The sequence below is a fragment of the Perissodus microlepis genome, chromosome 22, assembly GCF_051167445.1.
Source record: "Perissodus microlepis isolate ML-2025 ecotype Zambia chromosome 22, ASM5116744v1, whole genome shotgun sequence".
In the NCBI taxonomy this organism is placed as follows: domain Eukaryota; kingdom Metazoa; phylum Chordata; class Actinopteri; order Cichliformes; family Cichlidae; genus Perissodus; species Perissodus microlepis.
The window spans coordinates 8506854-8533772 of record NC_140481.1 but is presented as its reverse complement, the minus strand read 5'-3'; the positions used below and the strand labels follow the sequence as shown (position 1 = coordinate 8533772).

Genomic DNA, 26919 nt, shown 5'->3' with positions numbered 1-26919 from the left:
GCCAGAAACTTACTAATGTATATGTCAAGGACATGCCACAAAACACACAGGGAACACAACTATGTGGGGATGTTTGACGATTACATGTCAAAGAACAAAGAAAATCAAGGATTTAAATACACACGAGTTAATAAGGATGAAGGGAGATACCTGGGAATACCGCTAAACTAATGACACAAGGCTAAACAAATCCGAACAGAATGCATATCAGACGATGACACAGCAGCAACAGATACAGAGACGGAGACTAGACACCACACAGGGAAGGCAGGGAAACACAAGGTTGGCTAAGAAAAATAACAAGAGAAAAAACCCAAATACCCCAACATGAACTGGACATAGACATTTAATAAAACTCGAGGACTATATTACCATTAAAAACCTACCAGCACATAACCAAAACATAATTACAACAACACTGAAAAATCTGTTAAAAAATCTTTTAAGCAAGAACAAAGAACAAAAAAACTTCATACCCAGGAACCATGACAGTTTAAATATGCCTTAGTATTCAATCAATATATTTCCTGGGGATGAGATTCACTACAGCAAAAAAAAAAAAAAAAAGACAAAAAAAAAAGACAAAACCAGAAAAGAAATAAGATACTCGGAGCGTCAGATTTGAAAGACAGACCAGGAATTTGTTGATTTTGTAGTGAATGAAGAGGGCTTTGAAATTAAATTCTGGGGGCCAATATAGAGTAGCCAATATATTAAAGTTGTGATCTTTTTTTTTCTCACTCTCATCTCGTCATACCCCACCCATCAGTTTTACACTTTTTAGTGGAAAACTATGCATACTTCACATATCTTTAGTCTTGTCCCTTCATAGAGTACCAATTTAAAACTCACTTTTACACTACAATGAGGGACAAGGTATGTGAGGTAGTGAATCTTCGATATCTCAAGTGAAAATTTCACAGTGTACACAGCCTTATATTAGCTTACAGAATTGCTACTACGCTGTTGACTTTGAGGTTTTATATTAATAAAATAAATATTACTGTTGGTAAAATGAGTCATTTATCACTCTTCCTAATTCAAAGCAAACTATTATACATCTCTAAACATAACCATTAAAAATGTAAATGAGGATCTAGTTGAGTTAGAGTGTATATTGCAGAGAAAAGATCCTTTATGTCCTCATGGACACACTTTTTAAAAAGGTCCCAGTTTATTAAAATTATTATTATTTAAATAATAATTACTTATTTTAGCTGCCTAATATATTTCTCTCAAAACACAGCTACAGTGGTAATGTTAAATAAACAGGATTGTTCATCAAGTTCAGGAGTTTTTATTCTGACAGTAGAATGGCAGAAGGCTATCCTGCATGTCAGAATACTCTTGTTGAACTCTTTTGAATACTTACGTCAGGGATTTGAGCCGTCCCCTTGCTTGTTAAAGCGGTCAGCCCTTGGCTAATCAGCAGGGAGGTGTCTCTGTTGTTGTGGGTAATTGATGAGTGGCTGCTACAGAAGGAAAAAGTCATCATTAAATTGAAACTCTTCAGCTCTTTCCCTAGAGTATTCTTTGGCTGAGGTGACTGTCAGTCTCCATGGCAACTGCAAGCTGCTGACATGTATTTGCAAAGTTGGGTGTTTAATTTCCTGCTGGCGGTGAGCAGCACACTCTGGGACTCAGAAGAGCCTTGGGTCATCTCTTGCGTGTTTATCCATGCACCCGTGGAAATGCACTTTGCCACGACTGACCAAAGAGAAGCACTCTTAGCTGTTAACCTCAATCATGTTCATGCAAGATGGATTGTTCCATTATGAAACAAATCAGTTTAAAGGAAATATTATGCCCTCTCTTTTCCTCATTACCAGGAAATCAAAACTAAAAAAACACAAAAGCTCACAAAGTTCACTGAAAGCTTTATTTTGTTTTCTTCACTTTTGCCTACAATTGAAGTTACGCTAGAAACACAGTAGATGCAAGATAAATGTTTTAAACAACATTTGCACCAAAAAGCCAAGAAATATGTTAACACTGCAAAAGAAGCAGTATAGTGTTAAATATGATTAGCCTTGCATTTGATATTGCAGTCAGTGGTTATCAACAGATTAGCATATAACACAAATCTACATCTATTAAATTCACAAAGGCTGCTTTAATATTCTGTTTACAGTGTTAAGCTGCAGTGTATCAATGTCAAAAGTGTCAAAGTAGCTAACAATACTGATACAACGTAAATAACAGGCGTGCAAAAAATTTATAAAACCTGACAGAAGAGTAAGAAATGAATCAGATGAACTCTTCTGAACAATAAATCAGTAATAGCATTTACTAATATTTCACATCTTACAAGGCTCCCTAGTGATTATCTTCTGTATCAGGAGTGAACTCCTAATGCATTTAATTATGAGTTATTATTCATCTCTGGCTCTCTTCCACAGCGCATCTTTTATCCTGTCTTCTTCTCATCTCCCTCATCCTGCTTCTGCCAGAGGTTTCTTCCTGGTAAAAGGGAGTTTTTCTTTCCCACTGTTGCCAAATACTTGCTCAAACGATGTTGTTTATTGTTTTTACAATATAAAGCGCCTTTAGGCAACTGTTGTTGTGATTTGGTGAATTGAATTGATCATTGCAATTTAACCAGTTAAGCTGGAATTATTAAATTGCTCATGATAAATTACTATGACAACATAGATCGTACTACCGAAAGTCACAGAAATATCCGTGAAGCTTAAAAGCTTTACATTGCTGCATAGCAGTGATCATCATAGTGTATTTATGTATATATGTCTGTATCTCCTTAACACGGTGCCAATCTGAGCAAATCTTTGCATGGACTTTATCACACATACTGCGATCACTAACAGCAATATAATTTTACAAAAGATTGAAGATTAAATGGTGATTTAGATTGCATGTATTATGTTAATTTCATATTCCAACAGTGAAAGCACACTGCATCACATTCTCAGTTTGCGTTAGTTTCACGTGTCACAACACTGTATGTAACTTAATGATTACTAAAATTTGTATTTGCAAGGGAATTTTGTTCAAGAATCAAACATTTTTTTAAAAAATGTTGGAGATGTGGAAATATCCATATGTAATGGGCATTTCCACGCAGTTTCCGTATAATACCAAAGTAAACCAATGGATCAAAGACAGTGCACTGAACATAAAAGTCTGGCAAGTCTGTTTTCTGTAGTTAAAGTTCTGAAAGTTGATTAATCAATGTAAAAATACTCTTAGTGTAGTCTTTTTTGCTGATTTTAATCAGTAGCCCAGCAGGTTATATGAGAATAACTTAGAGGCAGGGATCGTTTACCCTTTTGTCATCTTTGAAATTAAATCTTGCGTCTTATTTGGCCACACAGCTTTTCTGTATTAAAATTTACATTTGGGAATACCAAATTCCACATACCAAAGAAGCTGTGTACCCAACCCTATTTCATCTAACACAGGACACACTTCTGTGTAATTCCTCTCTGGAGAATTTAGGCTTCCTTTTGACTATTAACAGGATATTGTTTCAGTGCCTTCCATTACAAAAAAGACTCATAATTTTCTGGAATCATAGCCCGGCACGACCTATCATGTTCAAGTTTTGGAGTCCTGAAGCTCCAGGAGGCGTGGTTTAGGACAGAAATGTTTATTTTTGTGCCAAAATAAGGATTTAATGTTTCTGACTTAATCTTCCAAAAATAAAAGTAGTATTTATTCTGAAAGGCAACAAATAATAAATATTGCTTTGCACCTAAAATAGACTAAGTTGATTGGTTTACAGGGCTAATGGCAAAGAGATTAATGGGTTAGCAAGCCGTGTGGAGCTTGAGGTCAGTGTTTTCTGTGTTACAATGTTCCTATTATTCACAGCATAGTGCTAGTGTTATATAGCTATACAATTCCAGCTGTAGCAATATGGTTTATATTTGTAACTTCTTGTATATATGCAGCTAAAACCCCTGAATGAAACCCTGCTGTTCCTCTTATTTTGCACGTATTCTTCTTGTTTGTTATTTATTCCTGTTGCGTCACTACTTATATGCCCTGCACAGTTGGTGTGGAGCACCCACAGTGTCATTGTACATGTACAATGACAATTCTATTCTATTCAAGATACAAACTGTGTCGTATTGTCAGTTGGTGATGCAAAAACTCTACAAAGGTTTTTATCCTTGGTTCTTATCTGCTGCTGTTTTATTTGAAGTCTGTTTTAAACTGCTGGAATTGTAGCTACTAAAACACAGATTAAAACATTAAAAAGAGCTTTTGTTATAACTAAGATGACCTATTAAATCAACAAAAGTAAATACTGTGAACTTGTGAACAAACCAAAGTGATTTCCATGTCTACTTATAGTAGACTATGGAACAGTAACATTTAATGTTCAGATGTATCAATTTTAAAGAGCTCTAATGTGCAGTTGTGACATTAGAAATTACCTGCAGTGTAAACATAATTAACAAATACGCTACTACTCTTGAGCTAAACCCCAATATTTTAATAATTTTAATAATTTTCAGCTGCATTAGAACTTGACTTATATTTGGACTTGGGTTGCACTGTGCTGTTATATTTTGTATACTAATTAAGGAGTTTTATCACCATTTTATCATCATTATTTAATAATGTCTCTTACTGGAGTAAGTTGGGCCTTTGTGCAGAAAAACAGTCACATGTTCTGTGATGGCCCTTTCACATAGAAAGCGGCATGCACTGCAGTGACTGCTGGTTGAGCGAATGACCCCAAATTTGCTCAGTAGACACAGGTCTCTGCGAATACCACGTCATTTTTTGCGACTGTGTATGCTTATGTGTACTATATGCCCCCAGTCTCTAATTCTACTGGTTTGCCCTTGACACACCCCTTTTTATGAGAGTGTGCACAGAACCTGAAGGTTGGCTTATCAAAGAAAGTTGATAGCCGCTTCTGTGATAGCCAGTATTTTAAGCTTTCAAAGGTTTTTTTTTTTCAGGCCAGCTAAGACAAAAAAAGCCTGGCTCTATGCCTTCATGGTTTATCAAAGTGGCCAGATGTTCAGCTCAACTGCCTGAGCACCATCTCCCTGGTAAAGCTTTAAGCCTCCACATCCATTAAAGCAATATTAGATGACTAGAATGGACAAATAAAGATGGTGGTAGTATATTACTTATTTTTCAGGTTTGGACTCACACAGAGAAAATACAATTCCTTTTGTAGCTCTCTGTATCGAGCTATGGAAAATATCTGAGTGTAAAAGAATGAGAAAGCCTCATAAGCAGGGCTAATCCTGGTTGTACAGTGTAAATCATGCACATACATTTTACTTATTCATACCCTGAATTCACATGATTCATGCTTTGCTTTTTGTAGTAATTGCTGATTTAGTCAAAACAGAAATTTACACACTCTTGTCATCCTTTGGGATAGCTACGTCTGTACATTCCAGCCAGATATAGTTTGATTTTGCAAAGATAACAGCAGCTCAGATGTATTCTGCACACCTGACAGATTTGGCACTTAGAGCTAAGCAGAGCAGGTATATACACCACATTACACTTTATATCACACATTATCACTGTAAGAAAACATACACTGCAAAAAGTATCAATATCCTGCTGCAAACAGATTTTTTGTTTGTATGTTTGTTTTTCTCTTCTGACCATATCTCTGTGGGGAAGTCCACAGCCAGTCCAAAGGGAAATTGCTGAATCTGTAAACGGAACACAAACTCATATCCAAACAAACTGTAAACACTTATTTTGCTTCTCTTTCTTCTTTGCTTTTTTTTCTTAAATATTTTTGAGCCACATAGATCAAAAGCAAGGTGATGAAATATCAAGAATTATCAAATGTCAATATAAGCAAAGCGTAAAGGAAAAATACAGAACCACAGACGTACCTTGTGGTCATTTTATCTGTGACTGAAGCCAAATGTGTTGTAATGCAAAAGCTAAACATTATGTACAAATTTACATTTTTAATTCATTTTCTACCATCTTTTCATTCACAGTCTGCTCCGATGTGTTTTTACTGCTACATTAACCTCATTTAGTCAACTATGCATTTCAGCACTCACCAATGTGACCGTGACTGTCTCGGAAATATTTCCACATGAGAGCAAATTCATATAAACTCCATATTATTATCTCTAACACAACTCTTTGTGTATGCAAAGCTGAAATGATCATTACCTTCACACTGACGGAGTTTGATTCATGTCGAGTCCCGTCATAGCACATAAATCACCAAGAATGATTTAGCTCTGGCTAATGCCATCTTACTTGTCTTAAATGTGCTACAGATATTCAGTGTAACAGTTTTCTAATTTAAAAATGATCAATAATCTTAATAACCCTTGGAGCAGTTAGGATGGAAGTCTAGAAAATGAGATAAAGCCAGTCTCAGTCTGAACAATAGACCAAGACAATGAGTGAAGTGTTGTGGCTGCCGACAGTGTTCTTCCAGTGGCAGGTTTATCATCCTTTAGTGATTCTGCTCAGAGGCTTTCTGTGCGCTTGACACCACTACAGAAAGTCAAGTAGGTAAGCAGAAAAGAAGCCCATGGAAATCCAAACACAAGTGGTTTGATGCTATTCTGTCTTTTTCTAAGCACAAACCCCATAGAGTGGGCTCCATTCTGATTCTACATCTGTTATGACAGACCTTTTTCAAATCCACTGAGTCCAAAATTTTCTTTCAGCACACACCACGTGTCTCTTTTTAAAACAAAGAAAAATACAAAAAAATACCCAAAGGGTGGTTGAATCACACGGAATACCAAACAAGAATTCCCTGCTTCTCCATGTAGAGAGTTGCTGGCATTGTGCAACAAACTACACTGTAATTCATCATCCAGCTGTCGGTGGGCAAGAGTTGTGTGATTCTCCTCTGTAAGGCTCACTTATTATGAGATGATGTTAAATGTACAAATGGAAAAATTTAATCTCCAAAATTCTTACTTTTCAGTCTTTTAATCCACATCAGATGTCTCTGATGAAATGGCAAAGTCGGATTTGAAAAGGCCATTGTTTTAAACTTTTGGCTTTTTGTACATCAGTCATTCTCTGCTCGATTATAGTACCAAGATAAATGCCATATGAATGACACTTTTTGAGACAGACTCCTTCAGGGATTTCTTTGCCCTTTTTGTGTCATCAGAAAGTTCAGCTTTCGATCCCTAAATTATGAACTGTTTCATTATCTTGATAAAACATTTTAGGCCATCAATATCATTCTACTCTCAGTGCCTCCGTAAGGCATCACTTTGAGGGGGGGACAATAAGAACTTTAATAGAAATATAAGATCAGAGTGAAACTTGTTTTCCATTACCTTTAATTATTCATTTGAATGTCTCGTTTGACAGCCAAATTAGAGAGAATAAAGCAAGATTTGACTGTGTCAACTCTCCTTTGAAAATATCTCTTAAAACTCTGTTGTGGAGATCTGGGTGACTTCTGATTGGAGATCTTGCTGGATCCTCCTTGAACGAGAGCAATGGGGGACCCGGTCCATGCCTAGTCATGCCGGCTTCTTTCCTGCTTCTGTTGGAGCACAGATGGACACTGGCTCCCTGGTGGTGTTGTGGCCTCTGGTCAGACTGTTTTGCTCTACACGGGTCCGACAGGGGAGGCAGAAATCCCTGAAGCATCGCTTGAAATTTTCATCCAAAAATGCATAGAGGACAGGATTGAGGCTACTGTTGGTATACCCCAAAGCAATGCACAGATGCCAGCTAGCTATCACAAAGGGATTCCTGCTGTCAATTTCTATCATGGTCTTCACAATGATGAATATGTGAATGGGGGTCCAGCAGATGATAAAGGCCGCCACCACCACCAGGACCATGCGGGTAATGCGGCGCATGTTGCGGTCTTTCTCCTTGGAGCCTGAGAGAAGACGAACACTCCTCAGACGCAGGATCATCAGACCATAGCATATGGTGATGACCATCACAGGGACCACAAAAGCAAAGATGAAGACGCAGATCTTTGTCACCGTGTCCCAATACCAGTCAGGCTCAGGAAACTTTAACATGCAAGTGGTTTTACCTGACAAAAAAAAGAACAGTTACATTTTGATGGCGTTAGACAAAATAGGGCTGATGTTAATTAACATCTGTGAAAGATCTGAGCAAAAATCACAGGATTCAAATCCAAAAAACTGCAGTGAAGGCTGTGGTACAAGATCAAGAACCTTTCGTGTGTAGTGCAGACTTTTAAATTCAGCACATTTTCAGACAGTCTGTCATGGAAGGTTTCATAATGTTGCACTCAGCTGTTCACACAATAAGAGATAAAAAGTCCCCTAAAGTGTTGAAGAAGAGAGAATAAAGCAAAAGCTAATAACTTTTCAAAAGTTATAGAAGCAATTACACATGTAGTGACATGTAATTTACGTGTAACTTTAGGCACAGACTTACAGCTGGATTTTACTTGTGTGGGCAACTCAAACTTTAATATCATCCCAGTACAGACCTGCATCACTGAATTTATACACACATTTTTATGCATGTGCACCCAGTTATTTTTATAGTTAGTCTTTTCAACCATCACAATGAATATACTACTGTACAATTCCTTCACTCTTTATATTTTAATTTTTTGAAAGATTAGTCACTACTTGCACATTTCACGTTTCCTTACTGTTAGGCTGATCACTGCACTTTTGCATCCCCGGAGAGGGAACAGGACTGAACATATCGATCGAGTGACTGATTGAGTTGAACTCTCTGTTCTCTCAGCCTCATGTTCACATTCTGCAGCATCTTCCTCTTTTTTTTCTTTTAACCCGTTTTTGTCTGAACAGAATAGAACATTGCACACACGAGGGAGACTGTGGCCAAAAACTCCTTATGTTTCTGCTCCACTGTTCAACAGTCTTTCAGTTTCTCCCTGGAGCAGGATGGAAAATAATCTGAAAAGGAGTTTATTTGTAGTCTTGCAATCAGCGACCCTGCAAAGAGCCCCCATCTTTGAGAAATCTAATAGGTTATATCTGAAAACATTGACTGATAATAACATATTGTTTTTAGCTGTAAGAGGGTGGCAGGCTTTCACAATCTTTCCAAAGTTTTCTGGCATGGTAGTCTTCATACACTTTAGCAGTGTATAGAATAAGTTTTAAGTCAGGATCAACCAAATTTAAGCCTAGACTCAACTATTTCCAGTTTTATTCATTGGCATGCATGTGAATGGATATGGCTATGGCTGTTTGCTGGTATTAAGAACTGTCGTTTTTATTTTCATGTCTGATTTGCAGCAACACTGAATCAAAATAAAACAAAGGGGAATTTAAATTATATTAAATTATGAAAATCAATAAAGCTGTACTGTCAACACCTTCACGGTCAAGCAGTCTAAATATGTAATAACAAAGTGAAAAGAGGTCTTCAACAAAGCAAAGAAAGGCATTTCTTTGAAAATGAGAGCAATGCTCACGTTGCTAGGTTTTTTGTGAAGATTCAACTACTTTTAACTGATCTTGCCTCTCGCGACGCTGACCATGGTAAACACAAACTGTACATCCAATGGTAGCGCTAGACATTTCCTCCTAATCAGAGACAAAATCTCCCAATCAACTCCTCACTGCTGTGTACGCTCAGCTGCTTGCAAAGTGTCTGCTCAATTTAAACCCTTTAAATGACACGAGACGCCGTCTTCAGCGTTAGAAGCTGTACAGGAATGTCCAAGTGAAAGGAAGGTTTAAGCTGAAATGGCACAACTTTGTTACAGCTGGTGCATTTGTTACAATGTTTGTCTTTGTGCCGCACTAATAGCTATGTGTTGACTGTCTGCTGTATGGTTTGAAGGATCAGCAGTGACTTTATATGACTTTAGCACACAACAAGGTGAGCCTTGAGCTGCTAACTCTGTAGCTACAGACAGCGAGAAACCCGATAACACATACAGGAGCCTAAATAAAATAAGATGTGAACCCAAGGATAAAGTTTGGATTTGCTGTAACTCTGTTTCACCCCTCTGAGTCTTTCACAGAAACATCAGCTAGGGTGCAGAGATACAGCAGTTTCTCCAAACTGTCTGATAAAAAGATCACCTCATTATCACTCTATTGCACATCATAGTGGGACATACCTCATAATGGCCAACAGCTATACTCTAACAATACAACTGATTAAGCTGTAATTTTATGTACTGATTTTCAGGCAGCTCGTTGCAAGACTGAGTGTTAGATGAGAGAGGAAGCGTCTCCTCCACCCACATTTTGTATTGACTTTATAGGGCTATAAAATGTGTTATGCTTCATCCCTGATTGTCCTTACTTTTTGGAACTGAGGACAATCTTTGGCAAAGCAGAGACTGATCTTCAGAGAATTCACAGACATTATCCTATTGTCTATAAGCCAACAAGAGCAAACTGAACAAATACCAAATTAGCTTCAGACAGATAGAAAAGAAAAATTCCAATTAATACTAGTATAATCAATTTAGCTGATTCTGTGGGAGAATAAACTGTTTTGGTGGTAATTATTAGATATTACAAAAGTTAGAATCACTAATGGTATTTTCTATGCTTTTCTTGCTTTAGTTTGGGTTAGCAAGGTGCATATTTGGAGTAGCTCATTCACTCTATGTAAATGTAACTTCCTCATATGGAAAATGGAAGTGTTTTATTTTTCAGCGCCAATTGTTAATGCTGGGTCAGGACCAGTGCTCTTCACTTTATATAAAATGGGCTCTGAACACCTCAGGAACACACTATCCGGTCTATAATTGATGAATCCTGCTTCAGGGCCCAAACTACCCTGCATTTAATAAGGCTGTTGTGTTTTTAACATGTTTTAATGATTTGTATCTTGTTCTATTTAATCTCAACAAGCCCCTAAAAACAGGCAGTGATCACTGTCGGCCTCTCTCTGTGTTTATTATCACTGTTCATTTTAAAGCTCAGTTTTTAAAATCTTACGATGTAACTACAGCGCAGCCCATGCAGCAGTATATGAATGACTAACCTCGTATTGTGGATGGATTATCTCAGTTGTTCTCCCACCCTCACGTTAACATTTATGGAAAAAAGTTAGCGTTCATCCTCCACCTTCACTGTTTATATTAAGCTGTTTATATTAAGCTGTTTATATTAAGCGTTGCTAGCGATCACGTAGCACATCGTTATATATCAGCTAGCCAAACTAAAGTAACCCTACAAAGTCACTGCTGTTTACTTTCCTGTCTTCATTTATGTCGGAAGTGATAGCAGAGATGTACGTCTTAATTTGTTTTAGAAATTTCTCAGTCAGGACGGGCTATATTATATTTAGATGGAAACTAGTGACCTAACTCCTTGCTAACTCCGTTAAGTTGAATAAATTCCGTTTTCATGGATGCCTGGATGTTTAACTTAATTGTTACACCTGGTAGAGCAGCCACAATGATTATTTTATTACAGATGAAAGAATTTAAACAGTTTTTAACTCTCAGTGATGCCGCAGTGATCGTTTGACTTATGGACCTGCAGCGGAGTTTGGGCCCAGACACGGCTAATGACGTCACACTTAAAACACCTTAAACTACCTTAAACTTATCACTTCAATGCATCCTGTCAGACACAACTTCTCAGCTGTCACTGCTAAATGACTGTTAGATGACTTTTAAAATTTTTAATTGCCTTGGGCAGGAGATATGTGATTTTTGAAACACACTGTGAAGTCTCTAGTAGGATTACACAACTGAGGATTACACACTTTGCTAAATAAAGGGCACACTACCTCCTATACCGGCAACTATATTTCGGCAATAGTCTTTCAGCGATACATAGTTGTTTTTTTTCTACATTATGTTCCTTCAAAGATGTGCTAAAGGTTATCAGAGAAGGCTGTGACTTCATTACCAAATACATTTATTTGGAAAAATGAGTAATCCTCATGCAATCTTAGACTTACTTTGTGGCACCAAACAAAAGAAGACATCTGGAAAAGCAGTTCAAAAGGACCTACCCTCAACTACAGAATCTGTCTCCTGGAACATATTACCTTAGGTTTCATTAGACAGTTTTTGTATCAAGTAGTGTAGATGTTTCAGAGGCTCTTCTCCTTGCTCTTAGAATACACAATTGACAGTTCAGAGTATTGATTCAGAATCAGTTGCTGCTATTGTTGCATTTCCTTGTGTACAGTTTCATTTCCGACTAAATGACCACAAGGTTTGCCTGATAGATGCAAATTATTCAAATGAATGCAGAATTACCTTTGTTCTCCACCACTTCAACCAGCACTCAGTAACCATACATATTCAGCCTTATTTTTGAAACAATATAAATTAATTCAGAAATCATCTTAAAATATTACCAAGAGGTAAAGAACATGCACTTGCAGTCTTACCATTGTCTGCCACTTTGGTCACAGCCATGATCATGACAGGCACACCAATTGCCGAGGACAGGACCCAGATGAGTATGTTGATCAACTTGGCCTTGACAGGCGTCCGAAACTCCAGAGCCCTGACTGGGTGGCACACGGCGATGTAGCGATCTACACTCATCATTGTGAGGGTGAAGATACTTGTGAACATGTTGTAGTAGTCGATGGCAATAATGAGCTTGCAGAGGACATCTCCAAATGGCCAGGTGTTCATGAGGTATTTGGCGCTCTGGAAGGGCAGCGTGCTGGTGGCCAAGGCATCGGCAAGAGCAAGATTGAAGATGTAGATATTTGTGGCAGTGTTCATCTTGGTGTATCTGGTTGTGGTCACAAAGTAGACAGAAGGTGTAGTAAAAGTTAAAAAGAAACTGATATTTTTTAATGATTTTTTCCCAGTCAAAAACATGTTATTTCAGATCATCTCACGGTTGCCTCCCTGGTCCAGTCTACTTGCAGCTGCAGTTGAACTGAAAATCATATAGTTATTTGGGTATAATGTATTAGCTTGTTGGAGAGAGAAATAGTGTATGTAGAGAATAGATGACATAAAGGCCAATGAATTGACATTTGAATAGAAAAGAAATTGTCATTTGTGTTACTGGTGCATTTTTCTCCTTTCTTAATAATAATAATAATAATAATAATAATAATAATAATAATAATAATAATGTATACTTTATTCATTTTCGTGGGGAAATTACTTTCTCTGCATTTGACCCATTCACTCAGTGAAGCAGTGGGCAGCCACTAAGCAGTGTGTAGGGACGGTACCTTGCTCAGGGGTACCTCAGGGTAGCCGTTCAGTGGATTTGAACACCCAAACTTCCGATCATGGGGTGACCATTCTACCAACTGAGCTTCATCAGGGAAAATGGATATTTCAATTATTCTAGTCATTTTCATATATTATAGAAATAATTAGATATAATTCCATGTTGGAATTGATTACAAACAAAGGCTTAGTTTAATTTATGACTGCACTGCCTTGCTAATTTCCAGATTACCAAATCCCAAAAATAAACTACAAGTTAATTGCTTTTCTCCTCAGATCCAAAGTTAAATTAAGAGCTAAAACCAAGGATTCAACGCCAACACTAGAACAGCAACTCATTCAAACTCCATAAACCCAAAACAGTCACTGCAACTCAAACACAACAAGTAAGAAGTGTCTGGAATATTAATGACATTTAATTAGGGGTCAAAACCTCATCATTAACAATAATTAAAGGCTAGGAGCGTAATTAATAATAATAATAATTAATAAGTTATTATTTCAGATCTCAAAGAAACTCAAAGGTTTTGGGATTAAAATCCAGGACGGTGACAGTTTTATTAACCCAAATTCACACTGGCTTGCTCATAGTGCAAAAGATATTCAAGTCACATGCTTCATTTGTAGCTCATTTCCAGCATATTTTCTTCGTAGTCTATAATTTTAACAAGAAAAAAATGTTGCTTTTTTCCCCCATTTCTATCTTTAACTTTTTAACATTGGAGATATTGATATTTAATTTTATAGCAGAAAAAGATAACAATATTATTGTAAAGCCTAAACCATACTCAAGCATAACATCAGCTAGTGGAAGCCAACCTCATTTGTACCTGTCCATGATTCTATAGTGGAATCACTGTGGCTTTTTATTTGTCTTGATATGTAAAAAATGTAAAAAAAAAATGTATGACAGGCTAAGTCATAAAAGGTTAACTAGAGACAATGCACCTCAGGACATGTTGGAGTCGTTTAAGTACTTTCTGCAGGGAGTAATTATTGTATTACTTTTTCAAAAGCTTATAGGTAATATGTAACAGATTACTTAATACATTACCGCAACACTGTTATTTCGGCATGAGGGGAAACCTCATGCAGAAATAATTGTGTAGGAAATGCAGATCAATAGTGCAAAATATACTGTAGATACATTTAATGTGGGTTTCACTATTTGCACTATTTACAAGCTCCTACAGCTTGTAAATAGACTGCAAACTGCCCTTGTGAGCCATTGTAGAGCCAAAGCAGTAGATAGGTCATCATACTCTCAAATGTTTTAGTGAGTCTTTTTTCAAGCCACAACATGTAGTGAGATCTCAATAAATTAGAGGGGTTTGTATCCAATAACTCAATCACAGTCGTTTATATTTTAAAATCTAATTCTATTGAATTAATAGATCTTTTTTTTTTGTGTCCTTTTAGATACACTAACAACCATGGCTGAATCACTTTGATACTAAAAAAAATCTACTTGAATGCCAGCATTTCATTATTTTTTTTTCCGTTAACTGGATCTAGATTATTATGAGATAAATCATAATTAGGTTATGTCATTTTTTTCAAGTTGTAGAACAGTTGCAGCGTGTCATATTAGGTCAGGTCTTAAGAGTTAAATCATCTTTGGGAGTTTTTCCACTACAAGTATATTAATGAAAGAACTCTGTAGTCTGATAGAAAAGTTTTCTTAACGTAATAAATTAGTCTAAAGCGAATGTCGGCTTAATCAGGAATTTATAATTACAACTGCTGTCAAAACGTCTCAACAGCTGCTCTATTATTCACTCTCAGCATCAGCTTTAGTCTCTAAATGAAATCAACGTTTCATTTCAATCTGTGTTTCTTTTTTTCAGCTGAAGGTAAAACTGACACAGACCATTAACAAATTAGTAATTATTTATAAGAGCAACGGGCTTTATCATAATTCATAAAAGGAAAACTACTGGTGTAATTAATTAGAGGCTGCATTTAATTCTTGTGTTCCATGTCAAAGAAGCTGCTAGTTTTTTTGTCCCATGCAAGTGGCTATCTTATCTTACACCTCTTACTAATTATGGAGGGAAAATTGCCATCAAATATGAAATGTTAATCATTCAGGAGGCTATGCAGAGACTGAATAACTAGCAGTAGCACACAGAAGATTTTGCAGAAATTACCTACAGTAATTCAGGGCAGCAACACAGAAAAGTCAAACTTATGATAGAGTTGGTTTTGAATTTCAAAAGGACAATGGTGGAATGGAAAGGCCAGAAATATAATGCATCCTAATGACTTTGCACACATCAGAGACATATTGAACACTGTGGGAGTGCCTGAAAAAACAGTTAGCTGTGAGGTACCACCAGTTAGAGCTATAGCATTCTTCTTCCCTGAATGTCTAATCATTCTGCAAACTTTCTAAAATGATATAACTGCACCTTGTCATCTATTTTTTTTTTCCTGCTGCACCAATTTAATTCTCCTTCCTCATCCCTGCTTCTATCATCCCTCTTTCTCTTTCTTTTTCTTTGGCCATGAAGAGTCAACCAAACACTTATCCGTAGACTCTGCCAATTGCTCTCAGAAGAACTGAAGAAGCTTCTCGGATGAGAAGTGAAACATCTTCAAGGAACCTTAAAGAAGTACAGACGCTTGTACTTGCAACTTGTAGGGGATTCTCAGTGATATAACACCCACTCTGATATGACATGAGGAAATAGTGGAAATGACACGGTAGTAAGATTGTTCAAATTTGAGTATATAAATCAGCTTTTGGCTGTCGACTATTTCGCTGACATTTTAGTCCCTCAAACCATTTAATACAACAAGCCTCATTCACTTGTTCATACAAGCAGCTCATCTATACTTAAGTGCTTTTTATCTAGCATTCGCACACACATTCCTACTCCGATGGATGCGGTCAGAGAACAACTTGGGGTTAGTTGACCCAAGGATATTTGGCATGCAGACTAGAGCAACCAGGGATTGAAACACCAACCTTCTGATTAAGAGATGCCCTGCTCTAGCTCCTGAGGTACAGCCACTGCCAAGCTGTGTCAGATCCATGCTAGTATCCCCTAGCTTGGCTGGAATGTAAGAAATCAAAAAAAAAATGTCACGAAGAAGGGAAAAGTGCCTGCATGGAAGGCTCTGTTTTAGTATTATTGCTTTGGTCTGGACTGCACAGTATGCATGCTCTCAGCAGGCAACAAGCAAAAGACACATTGACATACAACATTAATTTTACACCAGACACTGACAGGTTGTTATGCAGAAGTATTTTTCTGATAGGAACTAATACAAGTGATCCTGAGGTTCAGTCACAGTCAGCTTTCAGCATATAAAGGTGACAGGCGGAAAATCTTGTTCCTGTAGTTTAATCACATTTTTGTTTGTTTGCTTGTTTTGGGTTAAAACCATGGGCATCATGCTAAGTGGCTGTCACAGCTATCCAATCATTTCCTCTTCAACAGTAATGAAACACAGAATGAAAAAAGAAGTCTCAGAGCAGTGGGCTGCAGCGGGGGTCCCTGACCTTCATTTCTTCACCTTGTCAGTGATCCCAACAAGTGATCCCTTACCATTAATCAAATACTGACAGCTCAGCAGTATATAAATCCCAACAAACCAGGAAGGATGTGGAAACACAACAGAGTCAGACACTGATAAAAATTAAATATATATTTTTTGGATCATGAAGAATCCATTGCACACAGCCTTATACTTTTAACCATTAAAGAAAGACATGTTATGAAATAATTATCAAGATTTCTTGGGCTTCTAATTTCTTTTTTCTTTTTTTCACTTTTTTAAGATCTTTATACCATTTTTGCCTCAATATATCATTTTTTTTTTCTCATGCTTAGAAATGTATGATGATGACATCCCTACAAGCATGTACCTGTACAGGTGCCTATACTATGACTCAGTTTCAACATACCCTGGATATATTTACCTAATCTGCCTTCATTTATCTTAATATCAGCAATCAGGCTAAGTGGCATATGAAGGTTGTAATTAAGTTGAAAAGTCAACCCAGGGATTTCCAATCTGGGTACAAGCGTATTCATATGAAATTGGTGGGACTGGCAGCATCTGAACAGTCACAAGCATGGGTAGGTCTGCTTGCAGCAGAGCAAGCGATTTCACAAAGGCACGGTGTGTTGCTATTTGATTTATTTTAGCCTATTTTACTTTCTCAGACAGGTGCTGTTCAAGTAATTTTTTATTCAACAGCTTTGGCAATAATCAGGCCTTGGTGTGTGTAGTGAAATTGAGCTCAGCTTTAATAAAAGATGTGGTTAATCACATTTAATTCATGATTTAACAAGGTGGAAGGACAATTACTTTTTATTACTTTAGGGCCAAGTTGATTTGGATAGGTTTCTTTTTAAAAAATAAATAAAACCCTCATTTAAAAACTTTGTGTTTACTTTGTATTTACTACTTCTTTCTGCACTGCATTGTGATGCATAGAACACTAAAATTGTACAGTTGTGGCCAGCCAACAGAAAAATAAGAAAAAAAGAAAATTAAGGAGCACAGTACTATTTTCTATATTCCTTACTGATGTACATCAGGGGATGACAAAGACTTACTACCCAGTAAAAAACTGTGGAGCCTTGTACTATCTGTGCACTGATATCCTGGCAATCTTCCAGGGATGTTGACACTATTTTGTGGAGGACTGGTTGTTCAGTACATTCCATACCTCTTTAATTTGGAACAGAACCTGCTCCAGTGCTGGTTAGGCCTGCAGCATAAGTCACCATGGCAGTGCACCTTGGTACGATGTGAACCACCTTCACATCGTACGAAGGTGCAACCTAAATCATATGAATGATGTCAACTGAAAGCACAACAGAACTAAGAAATTATAGTACCATTAATTAAATTACAAAAAATGCTTAGAAAATTCTTAAAGGAAAATGCAAGATTGTTTATTACCATTTGCGTTATAGCACACTGTTGTCACTGTTTGTGTTCTACCACAGGGTAAAAGTAAATATTCCGCATACACCTACTTTTTTATTTAGTATTCAGGATGCCCACTTCTTGAGCCCCTCTGGTTTGCATTGTTGTGCAGTAGTGCACTCAGGGAAAGCTTTTTTGTTTTAGGCCAACTAGTGGGCTGCCTAAGGAGTCACCAGTTCAAGGGTTACCACAGAGATGGAATAAATATTAAGCAATTAATTTTATCTGCTCTTCAAAGTCTGCTGCTTGTGTTCGCTGCACACTGTTATAAAAACTCTCATTTCCAGTGCGCTCCATTGCCAGATGGAAGCAGTGCACAACCAGTATGTGGGCTACTCTTGCCGGTCCATCAGCCAGTCGCAGAGAAGAGCAAAGTCAGAGCACCCAAAGAGCTGAAGTATTTTCTTTGAGGTGTTTTTTTACACTTCTCCCATTCCTGGTGCTCTCAGCCTTTATTCTGACCCACTTGTCAACCAGTCAACATTAACACTGACGCTTGTCATTTGGTTCTGGTGACACACAGTCAGGATATTTAAAGACTGCGTGGGAGCCCATATGGGGCGGGTGAAAACCCCCTCTACCCCCTCTGTCCAACACGTACATGTACATGGAGACACATCTGTGTGATGATAAATTAAGAATTTGAGAATCACATATGAGTAAGCAGACTAATGAAAATATTAGAAGATTAGGATAGCGTTACCCACGCTGCTATAAAATAATGATGCAGATAAAACTGAAAGCCTGGGAGGATGAACAAGAATTGCGAAAAAGGAAAGGTCATATTACTGATGTTCTGAGCAGCACATCCATTTTTGATACTGACAGCTTATGAACTAGAAATGTAGATATTTCCCCTAAAGTAAATGCAAAAGACACAGTTTATGTTCTTAAATTGCTGGGGGAGAAAAGAGCTGTGGAGGAGGTTAATAAAAAAATTTGTCATTCCAGGAAATGATGTTTGCTGTCTATTGAGTTCTACTCACTTTCCTGTGAGATTATTTTAAAAAAACTAAAGGTTTATTTTAAATTTACCTACAGCTGAGTCTGTGAGATTTCTGAAAGCAAGTAAATTGCAACCCACACATGTGGTGTTCATTATTTCTGAGCGACAAGACCTATCAGAACCAAACCTTAACTCTCTGTCTGCACTTTTCTTCACCTCAGACAGGTGAGGCTTTACATACCGTGAGAGTTTTATAGTGAAAGGATCTGATACTCAGTAGCTGTCCAAAAGTTGAGATTTGAGCTCCATCACAGCTCAGACCTCAAACTTGGGACTAGTGCTGTCAGCGTTAATCTCGTTAAAATGACGAAACGCCATAACCGCATTAACACGGCAAATCTTTGTTAGCAAGTTAGCGTGCGTGGGGCTGGATGGCGCTAACGTGTTAAAGAGCTAACCGCGCTAATGAGCTAACCGTGCTAACGAGCTAACCGCGCTAACGCGTTGACCCCGTGCACGCCAACTCGCTAACGCAGATTTGTGTTAATGCAGTTATGTCATTTTAACGAGATTAACACTGGTAGCACTACTTGGGACATTTTTATTTTATTGTTATTAAAGCTTTAATTATTCATCTATATATTATTGTATCGTCATTTTGTCCAAGTACATTAGCAAAAACACGAAATATGGCACCCAGTTGTATAGTAACAATCAAACCATATGTGCCGCAAGTTGCTGAGAAGATTATTATTAAAACACCAAGGGTTAAACATTATTTTATGAACAACACAAACTCTGGATTTGGGCTCATAATTATTAAAGAAGTAATAAAATGATTACGCTTGTATGTTCCTCATTAGGCACCCATTCATGTGAGAGTGAATGAATAGTGGCATTGTAAAGCGCTTTGGGTGCCTTGAAAAGTGCTATATAAATCCAATCCATTATTATTATTCAATCTTATGGCCCAAAATAACTGCTCATGTATTTATGCTTGGATAGATACAAATAATGAGTAATTGGTAATCCATTTATCTAACATACTATTTAAGTTTATTATGATGCAAGAAAATATGGTCTATTATAGGTAAACATCTCTGCTTCTGTCTCATCTTTAAGGTTTTTAAAATTTTGTCCTTAAAGATAAATCTTGGAATTAAAAGCTTACTTTTTTTTACATAATTTCTATATGTAAAAGGGAAAAAGGACCATGTGTTTAAGAGTTTTTAGTCTTTCAAAACAATTGTGAAAATACAGTATTTTAGCTAGCTAATTCTTGATCTTTTAGAATAACTGGAATGAATTGCAATTATGGGCAAAAGTGTATTGTAATGTACCACATTAATATAGTGCTTTTTCTAGTCTTGCTGACTACTCGAAGCACTTTTACATAAAGGTCACATCAACTGTTTTCAGTTAGCTGCCACATAGCTGCCTCATTTGTTCTTGACATACATGAGTATGACAGCATTGTGCAATTGCTGCAGATGCAAATGATAATGCAAATCTCCCAGTGAGATGATTTGAGCTTTGTGACGCTGGAGGCAGCCATTACAAGACTGGTACACTGTTCTTTCAATGATCCTGGGTTTTACCTCAGGATTTTCTCTTTGGGACCTTTCATTTCTGTCTGCTCTGTTTCACATTTTAAGTTTGATCTAATACTATGCTTTGCCTTGGTTGCGCTGTCTTTCATATTTAGTATTTCAAGTTTTATCTGGCAGTGATAATGTGTGCTTTGTTCGCTGTTCTTACTATCATGATTACCTGGTTTATTTTCTTGACTTTTGTTGGCTTGTATTAGTTCCCTTATTTCAGTTATCAGCCCTTCCCTGTGTTCCCTGTTCCTTGTCAAGTCGTCATTGTCCCTGTTTGCGATTCCATAGTTTGGCATAGTTTGGTACTTCCTGTTTTATTTTATCTTCATCCTGTGTTTGCTTCTCGTGTCTAGTCTCCCTTGATTGTTGTCAGCTGTTTTCCCACCTGCTGCCCATCCTCTCGTTATCCTGTGCATGTGTATATTGTTTCTGTCTCCCACTGTGCTTTGTTGAGTCATACTGTTTGGTCCTGCTGTGTATTCTCTTTTGGTTTGCTTTCAGTTTCCCTCTGTCATCTGGATTTGCTGGCTCACCTGAATAACGGTTCATTTTCATTTATTCCAATCTGTTTTTCTAGTCTGCATTTTGGCTGCAAACTCCACACACATCATGACAATTATTAGCACAGGCTGGTGCGGCAATGCTGTGCTGATCCTCAGCTACTACCAATGGACCTAAAATGTGCAAAGAAAATCTCCTCCACACTACTACATGACCATCAGCAGTTTGAAGAGCTTCTTGATACACTGAGCTACAGAGATTTAAGATTTGCATTTAGATAAGTCCTTATCTTTCATCTCAGTGCAGCTTAAAGTTACAATACATTTTGTGACTACATCAGTCCTTTCAGTTTTGACACAAAAGTCTCTCCTCGACTCTCCCCTGAAGGGTACACATGGACACAAACACAAGCACACACTGACATCAATCCCTGCTGTGTGAGATGCAAGACAAGCCATGGGATGCAGTCGCCATGTTGACTCAGCCCAGGAAATGAACAGACTGACTGCCATCTCTCAGACACACACAGTCATGTTCCTACTGGCAACTAGCTACAATATTTCCAAGCAAATTTCAAACCCCAGTAATTAACTTAAAATTTTGTCATTACACAATATTCCCATTACAGAACGTCCAAAACATAAATTGTAAATGTTTTCAAAACCTACTGTCAGTAGAGAGTGAACAATAATCCACAAGAAGAAGCTCAGTAAGAGTCTATTTTCACACAAACTGAGCCCAGCTTCCATTACCTGCATATCGATTTGATTTCAAATATAGCCCACTTGACAGTATATTGCATGAGCACTGAACTGGTTCTTATCTAAACAGTACAGCAGCAAGAAGGCGGAAAACCAGTGGAAGATAAAAGGATCCTGCCCCGTGTAACTGAATGGACTATCGCTTGAAGCGTGTGTTTGCGTCTGCGTCATGCAGAAAACAGGCTGTCAGGTCACGTCCGACCGGTGTGACATCCACAATGATGCTAGCATCCAGGGAGACTCTGCTATAAATGTGGGGCATGTGTGTGTGTTTCTATCGAAGGACCTAAGTGGAGGTACAAATTCAAAATTCATTATATTAAAAAAAAAAATAGATGGATGCTTTCAAATGGGCTTTTGGTTTATTATTATCAAAGCTGACACGTGACCATTGGCAGTAAATAAACTAGTTCTAGTTATTGATTTATTCAGCCATGCATTCTGGTATTTTACCCTTTATTTCACAGGATGAGTGAATTGGGGGAATTATACTCATTCACCTGCTAGCACCTATGTGGCAGCATTTAGCTCTTAGCTTAGGTCACCCCTTGCATCTTCTTAACCATGAAATAGACACGCATGCTTAAGTTGCATTACCAGTAGGGGGAGATAATGTAATTAAAACCAACACTTGGCTAGTGACCAAGGAAGGTATAAAGTACATTGCAGACTCCTTCTATGCCAGAAACAATGAAGCTTCTTGGCTAATATGTATTTACATATAAATGTGTTCAGAATGTCTCTTTAACCATATTCATGTTGTCTTGAAATAAAATATCGCCCTCTGCTGGTACTGCAACTTAAACCAGCATGTCTATTAAACACTGCTGTGATATTTGGTTGTTCCATCAGAGTTCATCACTATTAAATAAATAAATATCAATTAAGCTCTTTTTCATTGATCTGAGATGGCAAAAAGAAAATCATTATACAGTATTATAAATTAAAAGTGGAATTCTGAATTTATAGCTAGTATTATTAGTATTTTGAGGCGAAAACTTAGAATTTTTGAGAAAAGACAATAAAGTGACATTAACATTAACATGACATTAAAAACCTTTCATATAATCGAACTGCCCTGCAACAAATTGGTGACCTGTCCAGGAAGTATCCCACCTCTCACTCTGTGGTAGCTGGGATAGGCTCCAGCCCCCTGCAACCCTCAATTGGATAATCGGAAGAGGATGGATGGATGTTATCAAATTAGAGTTCCTCAAATTTTTACTTCAATTCTGCATTGTCCTGATTCCTGGGTCCACACCTTTGCAATTTTGGATATAAAAATACACAGTTTTCAGCTATATAAACGCACTGGCCCTACATTCGGAAAATACAGCAAAATATATACAACACAAAATCTACTCCAATACACCTTCGATAATAATAAAACAGTACTGTCAGTTATAACAGTTTTTACTCTCTAAATCGCTCCATTACTGTTGTTCTATAAAACAGATGGGATTCAAGCCTAACATTATGGAGAAATCCTACTTTTTCTAAATTTCTGGATGCTTTGGAATTTTTTAGGAAAATTCTCCTGTGGCTTAACATCCAGTTATTATTTGTAGTACAGGTGGCATTAAGGCAGTGTGTGCAGTTATTCTTAACACAGTCAGCTAGCAGGATGCTAGCCTCTTACGAACAGAATTCCTGAAAGAAAAATTAAAGGACATAACTGCCATATTATTAATGCTGCATTTTTTTTTAATTAAAATGTTGGTTGAATTGCAGCCAATTTATGTAAAATGGAAATTATACAAAATGTATTTGTTCCACAAAACAATGAGGAAAAGTACGCAGTGATTGTCTATCAAGTAGAAGTGCACAAAGATGATATTCTGACCAGGGACGATCAGGCAGCAATCTGCCCTCCAGTGGATGGACTTACACAAGGTCACTTTACAGTTTTCTTCAAGATTGTTTAACCGTATTTTGTGGGTCTTTGTTTGTTTGTTGTTTTTTTTTTTGAAAATGTAGGAAGAGATAAATTTAGAAGTTGTGGGTTCTTTACTGGAACATCGTGTGGATAAAAACAGTGCTTTAAAATGCAGCTTTAAAAAAGAAAAAAGGAAAATGTAATCTGTCAAATATTATAGTTCTGGAGACTCCCCTGCTTTTTTGCTATTCACGCCTCCAGTTTTTGCAAACACGAAGGCACTACAAAACAAATTCACCTAAAGCATTTTGTTATTTTGTGTATTAATGAGCTCATAAATCCATAGTACAGCTATTACAGAAGGCCAAACTTTTCATTTGAAGGCAACTCTAAGATTTTGTTAATAAGATCATTACTTTCAGAGCTTACAGATGTTCCACAGGAGATGATACATTCTCACTGGGTTACTGTGCTCGAGCTTCCCGTCTCATGGAGGTGTGGGTGCTGTCTGAAATATGTGACGTCATTGTAAAGTAAATCGCTTCACAGTGTGACTCACAGACTATGCTGACTCCTCAGACATCCCCTTTTTGTCTCCCTCCTTCCTCCCTTGCTCCCCTTTCTGTTTAGGTGGCTTATTTTTCCCAATCTTTTCACGTCAACACCTGAATGGAAATACCGCAGAGCTCTGAATATGGATCAGTTTTGATTGCCACAGCATACATTCCAGATTTTCTGTTATTTCTCTGTTTGGATTCCCCCTGCTGCTGTCTTCTATTGTTCCCTCCATAGGCTGAAATATGACCAGCAGCTAGGATATAGCTAGGATATAGATAGATATATAACTGCATTATTTTTTGCCGATCTTGTCACATTTTTACAGTTGCTTTACCCCAAAGCTGGTGCCTCCTAAATTAATTTTACCTGCTTCTTCAATTTTCCAGCCAAGAGTCGTGATTAATACTTTGGCTGATATTGGGGATAAAGAGAATATCTGAGATTAGGAGGTATAAACGAGGATAAGAAGCAAGCAATATAAGCCATTTTTTCTTGTCTATTTATTTGTTTATATTTTTTTCCTCATCATGCAGGTTAGGGCTGGGAGGCTTTTCAGGGAAATAAGTGCGTACAGGGTTTATTTCTTTTCTTTTAGAGTCAGACCTTGGACTTACAATAATACTGTCAACACCCACTAATGGAATAATAATAATAATAATAATTATTATTATTATTATTATTATTGTTATTATTATTATTACTATTATTATTATTATAACAATAATAATCTTAAAACTAGCGCATATAACCTACAGTTTTATAAAGAGACCAAATGCTGTCTCCGTCGGTCCTTCTAGCTGCAGGATTTCCATTTCTACTCTGCTCCATCACACTCAGTGAAGAGGAGCGTGCAGCTGAAGGTCCACAGATCAGTTTGAGCTCATGAAGACTATTTGAGTAGTCCTCTCTTCCTGAGGCACGGCTGAGTCAGTTATAACAACCATCTTTAGTATGAAACTGGTGCATGTTGTTGCTTCATGCAGAAATAATAAAAGACCAATCTCATGGTTTATGCAGGGAATCTTAAATCACTTGTTTGGTATGCGCATATTTCACCTACAAATGCAGGTGCAGTGCAAGCACACACTTGTGGCTCAACACACACACAGACACTAAAAAAGTGCAGGAAAGGAGCAATCGATGGGTAATTAGCAAGCAACTTCCCGGTATTTACACCATGTGTATCCTACAAGGGTCTGATTGGGATTTTTTGTTAATTCGTGTGCATTTCCTCAGAAAACATAAATTTAATTTGTATTTAGAAAAGCTCTTGAGATAACTGAAGAAAACTTAAAGCAACACATTTGAATTGAATTGAATTTGATTTGAAATCAGCGCGTATTTGGGGCCTGAAACCCCCAAATGAAGCTTTGCATTTCGCATAAAGTGGGTTTTGTTGCTCTCATCAACAGCCACAAACTCATTAAAGTGACTGTGCTAATAAAGCATGATAGTGTTTACCTGACCACTCCGTACATGACAAGGACGTTGCCGAGAAGTCCCACCACGCAAATAACGGAGTAGAGCGCCGTGATGGATATGGCTATGATTATACCCCCGGCGCTCCTCACCGGATTCTGCTGCTCGGTGTAGTTCTGCAGCCTGTCGCCCATTAAGTCGCTCTCATCATCCGGGAGGGTGACATTGAAGGGGATGACGGAGTAAAGGTCGGACAGGGAGAGCTGAGCTCCGGGGACCGTGTAAGGCTCCATGCTGCAGTGCTGCCCACTCTGTCCTCGGTGATGAAAACTTAACCGCGCAACAGTGAGAAGAAAGGCAAAGATTTAAACTGACACAGGAGGGGAAAAAAAACTAGTCAGACTGGAGGGAAGAAGTGGAAAAGGCGAGCAGGAGAGTTTCCAAAAAACGTGCAGATTAGAGCCTCTGAGTAAGAGTTTTCTATCCAAACGGACGAAGAGTAAGTGCCCCCCCGGAAGCGGGCAGCTGCATCTGTGCGCTCTAGCTGTGTGTACACCTCTTATACTCTCGGAGACCCCCACCTCACAGCCCGGCAGCTCTCTAATACCCGTGCGTCGACGTCAAACCTGCTCATTTATATGAAGTCACACTGGAATCAACGGGAATGCAAGGTTTGGGGTTTCCTTCTTTTAAACAGAAATAAAACTTTAAAGTTGCGCAGAAAGAGAAACAGATTCAATCAAATTCTACTTATCTCGTGTAAACTGGGAACAGGGCACGTTAATGATACTGAAACTGCCTTTTAACCGCACTTTCAGTGAAGCCATTATAGAAGACATAAACACACGCTAAAGTTAGGAAGGTTGATGTGTCCGCCTACAGGTATGGCGTTATTTTTGTGCCACTATTCTGAGCGCACGTAAAAAAAATTTGAGCGCACGTGGGAACTGTCATTGTCCTGATGTTTGCTGCTCTGCTGAGGCAGCGGGAGGAATAAATTATGCCTTCGGAAACATGGTACAGATCAAAATTAGAGATCAACTTTCAAATTCCCTGCTTTTTACATTGTAAAATTATACTAACATTAAAAAGAGGCATCCATCCATTCACTGGGCTAACCAAGTGACTGAAACCCAACATGAAGGTCCTGGGTTTGAATCCCTGTGCCTGTGTGAGTTCTCTTTGGCCAATCTGACTTCTACTTACAGTCCAGAGAGATGCGT

The 26919-nt window shown here is 37.8% G+C and overlaps 1 protein-coding gene across 1 annotated transcript; it reads right to left on the bottom strand.

Annotated features, from left to right (window-relative positions):
• Window positions 1-1860: 1860 nt before the first annotated feature.
• On the bottom strand, window positions 1861-26243 carry oprd1a (opioid receptor, delta 1a). Its single transcript, XM_084919289.1, has 3 exons — window positions 25739-26243; window positions 12277-12632; window positions 1861-7990 (listed from the first exon to the last, which is right to left on the bottom strand). Exons 1-3 carry the CDS (start codon window positions 25987-25989, stop codon window positions 7461-7463), a joined length of 1137 nt encoding a protein of 378 aa, XP_084775415.1. The 5' UTR covers window positions 25990-26243; the 3' UTR covers window positions 1861-7460.
• Window positions 26244-26919: the final 676 nt, after the last annotated feature.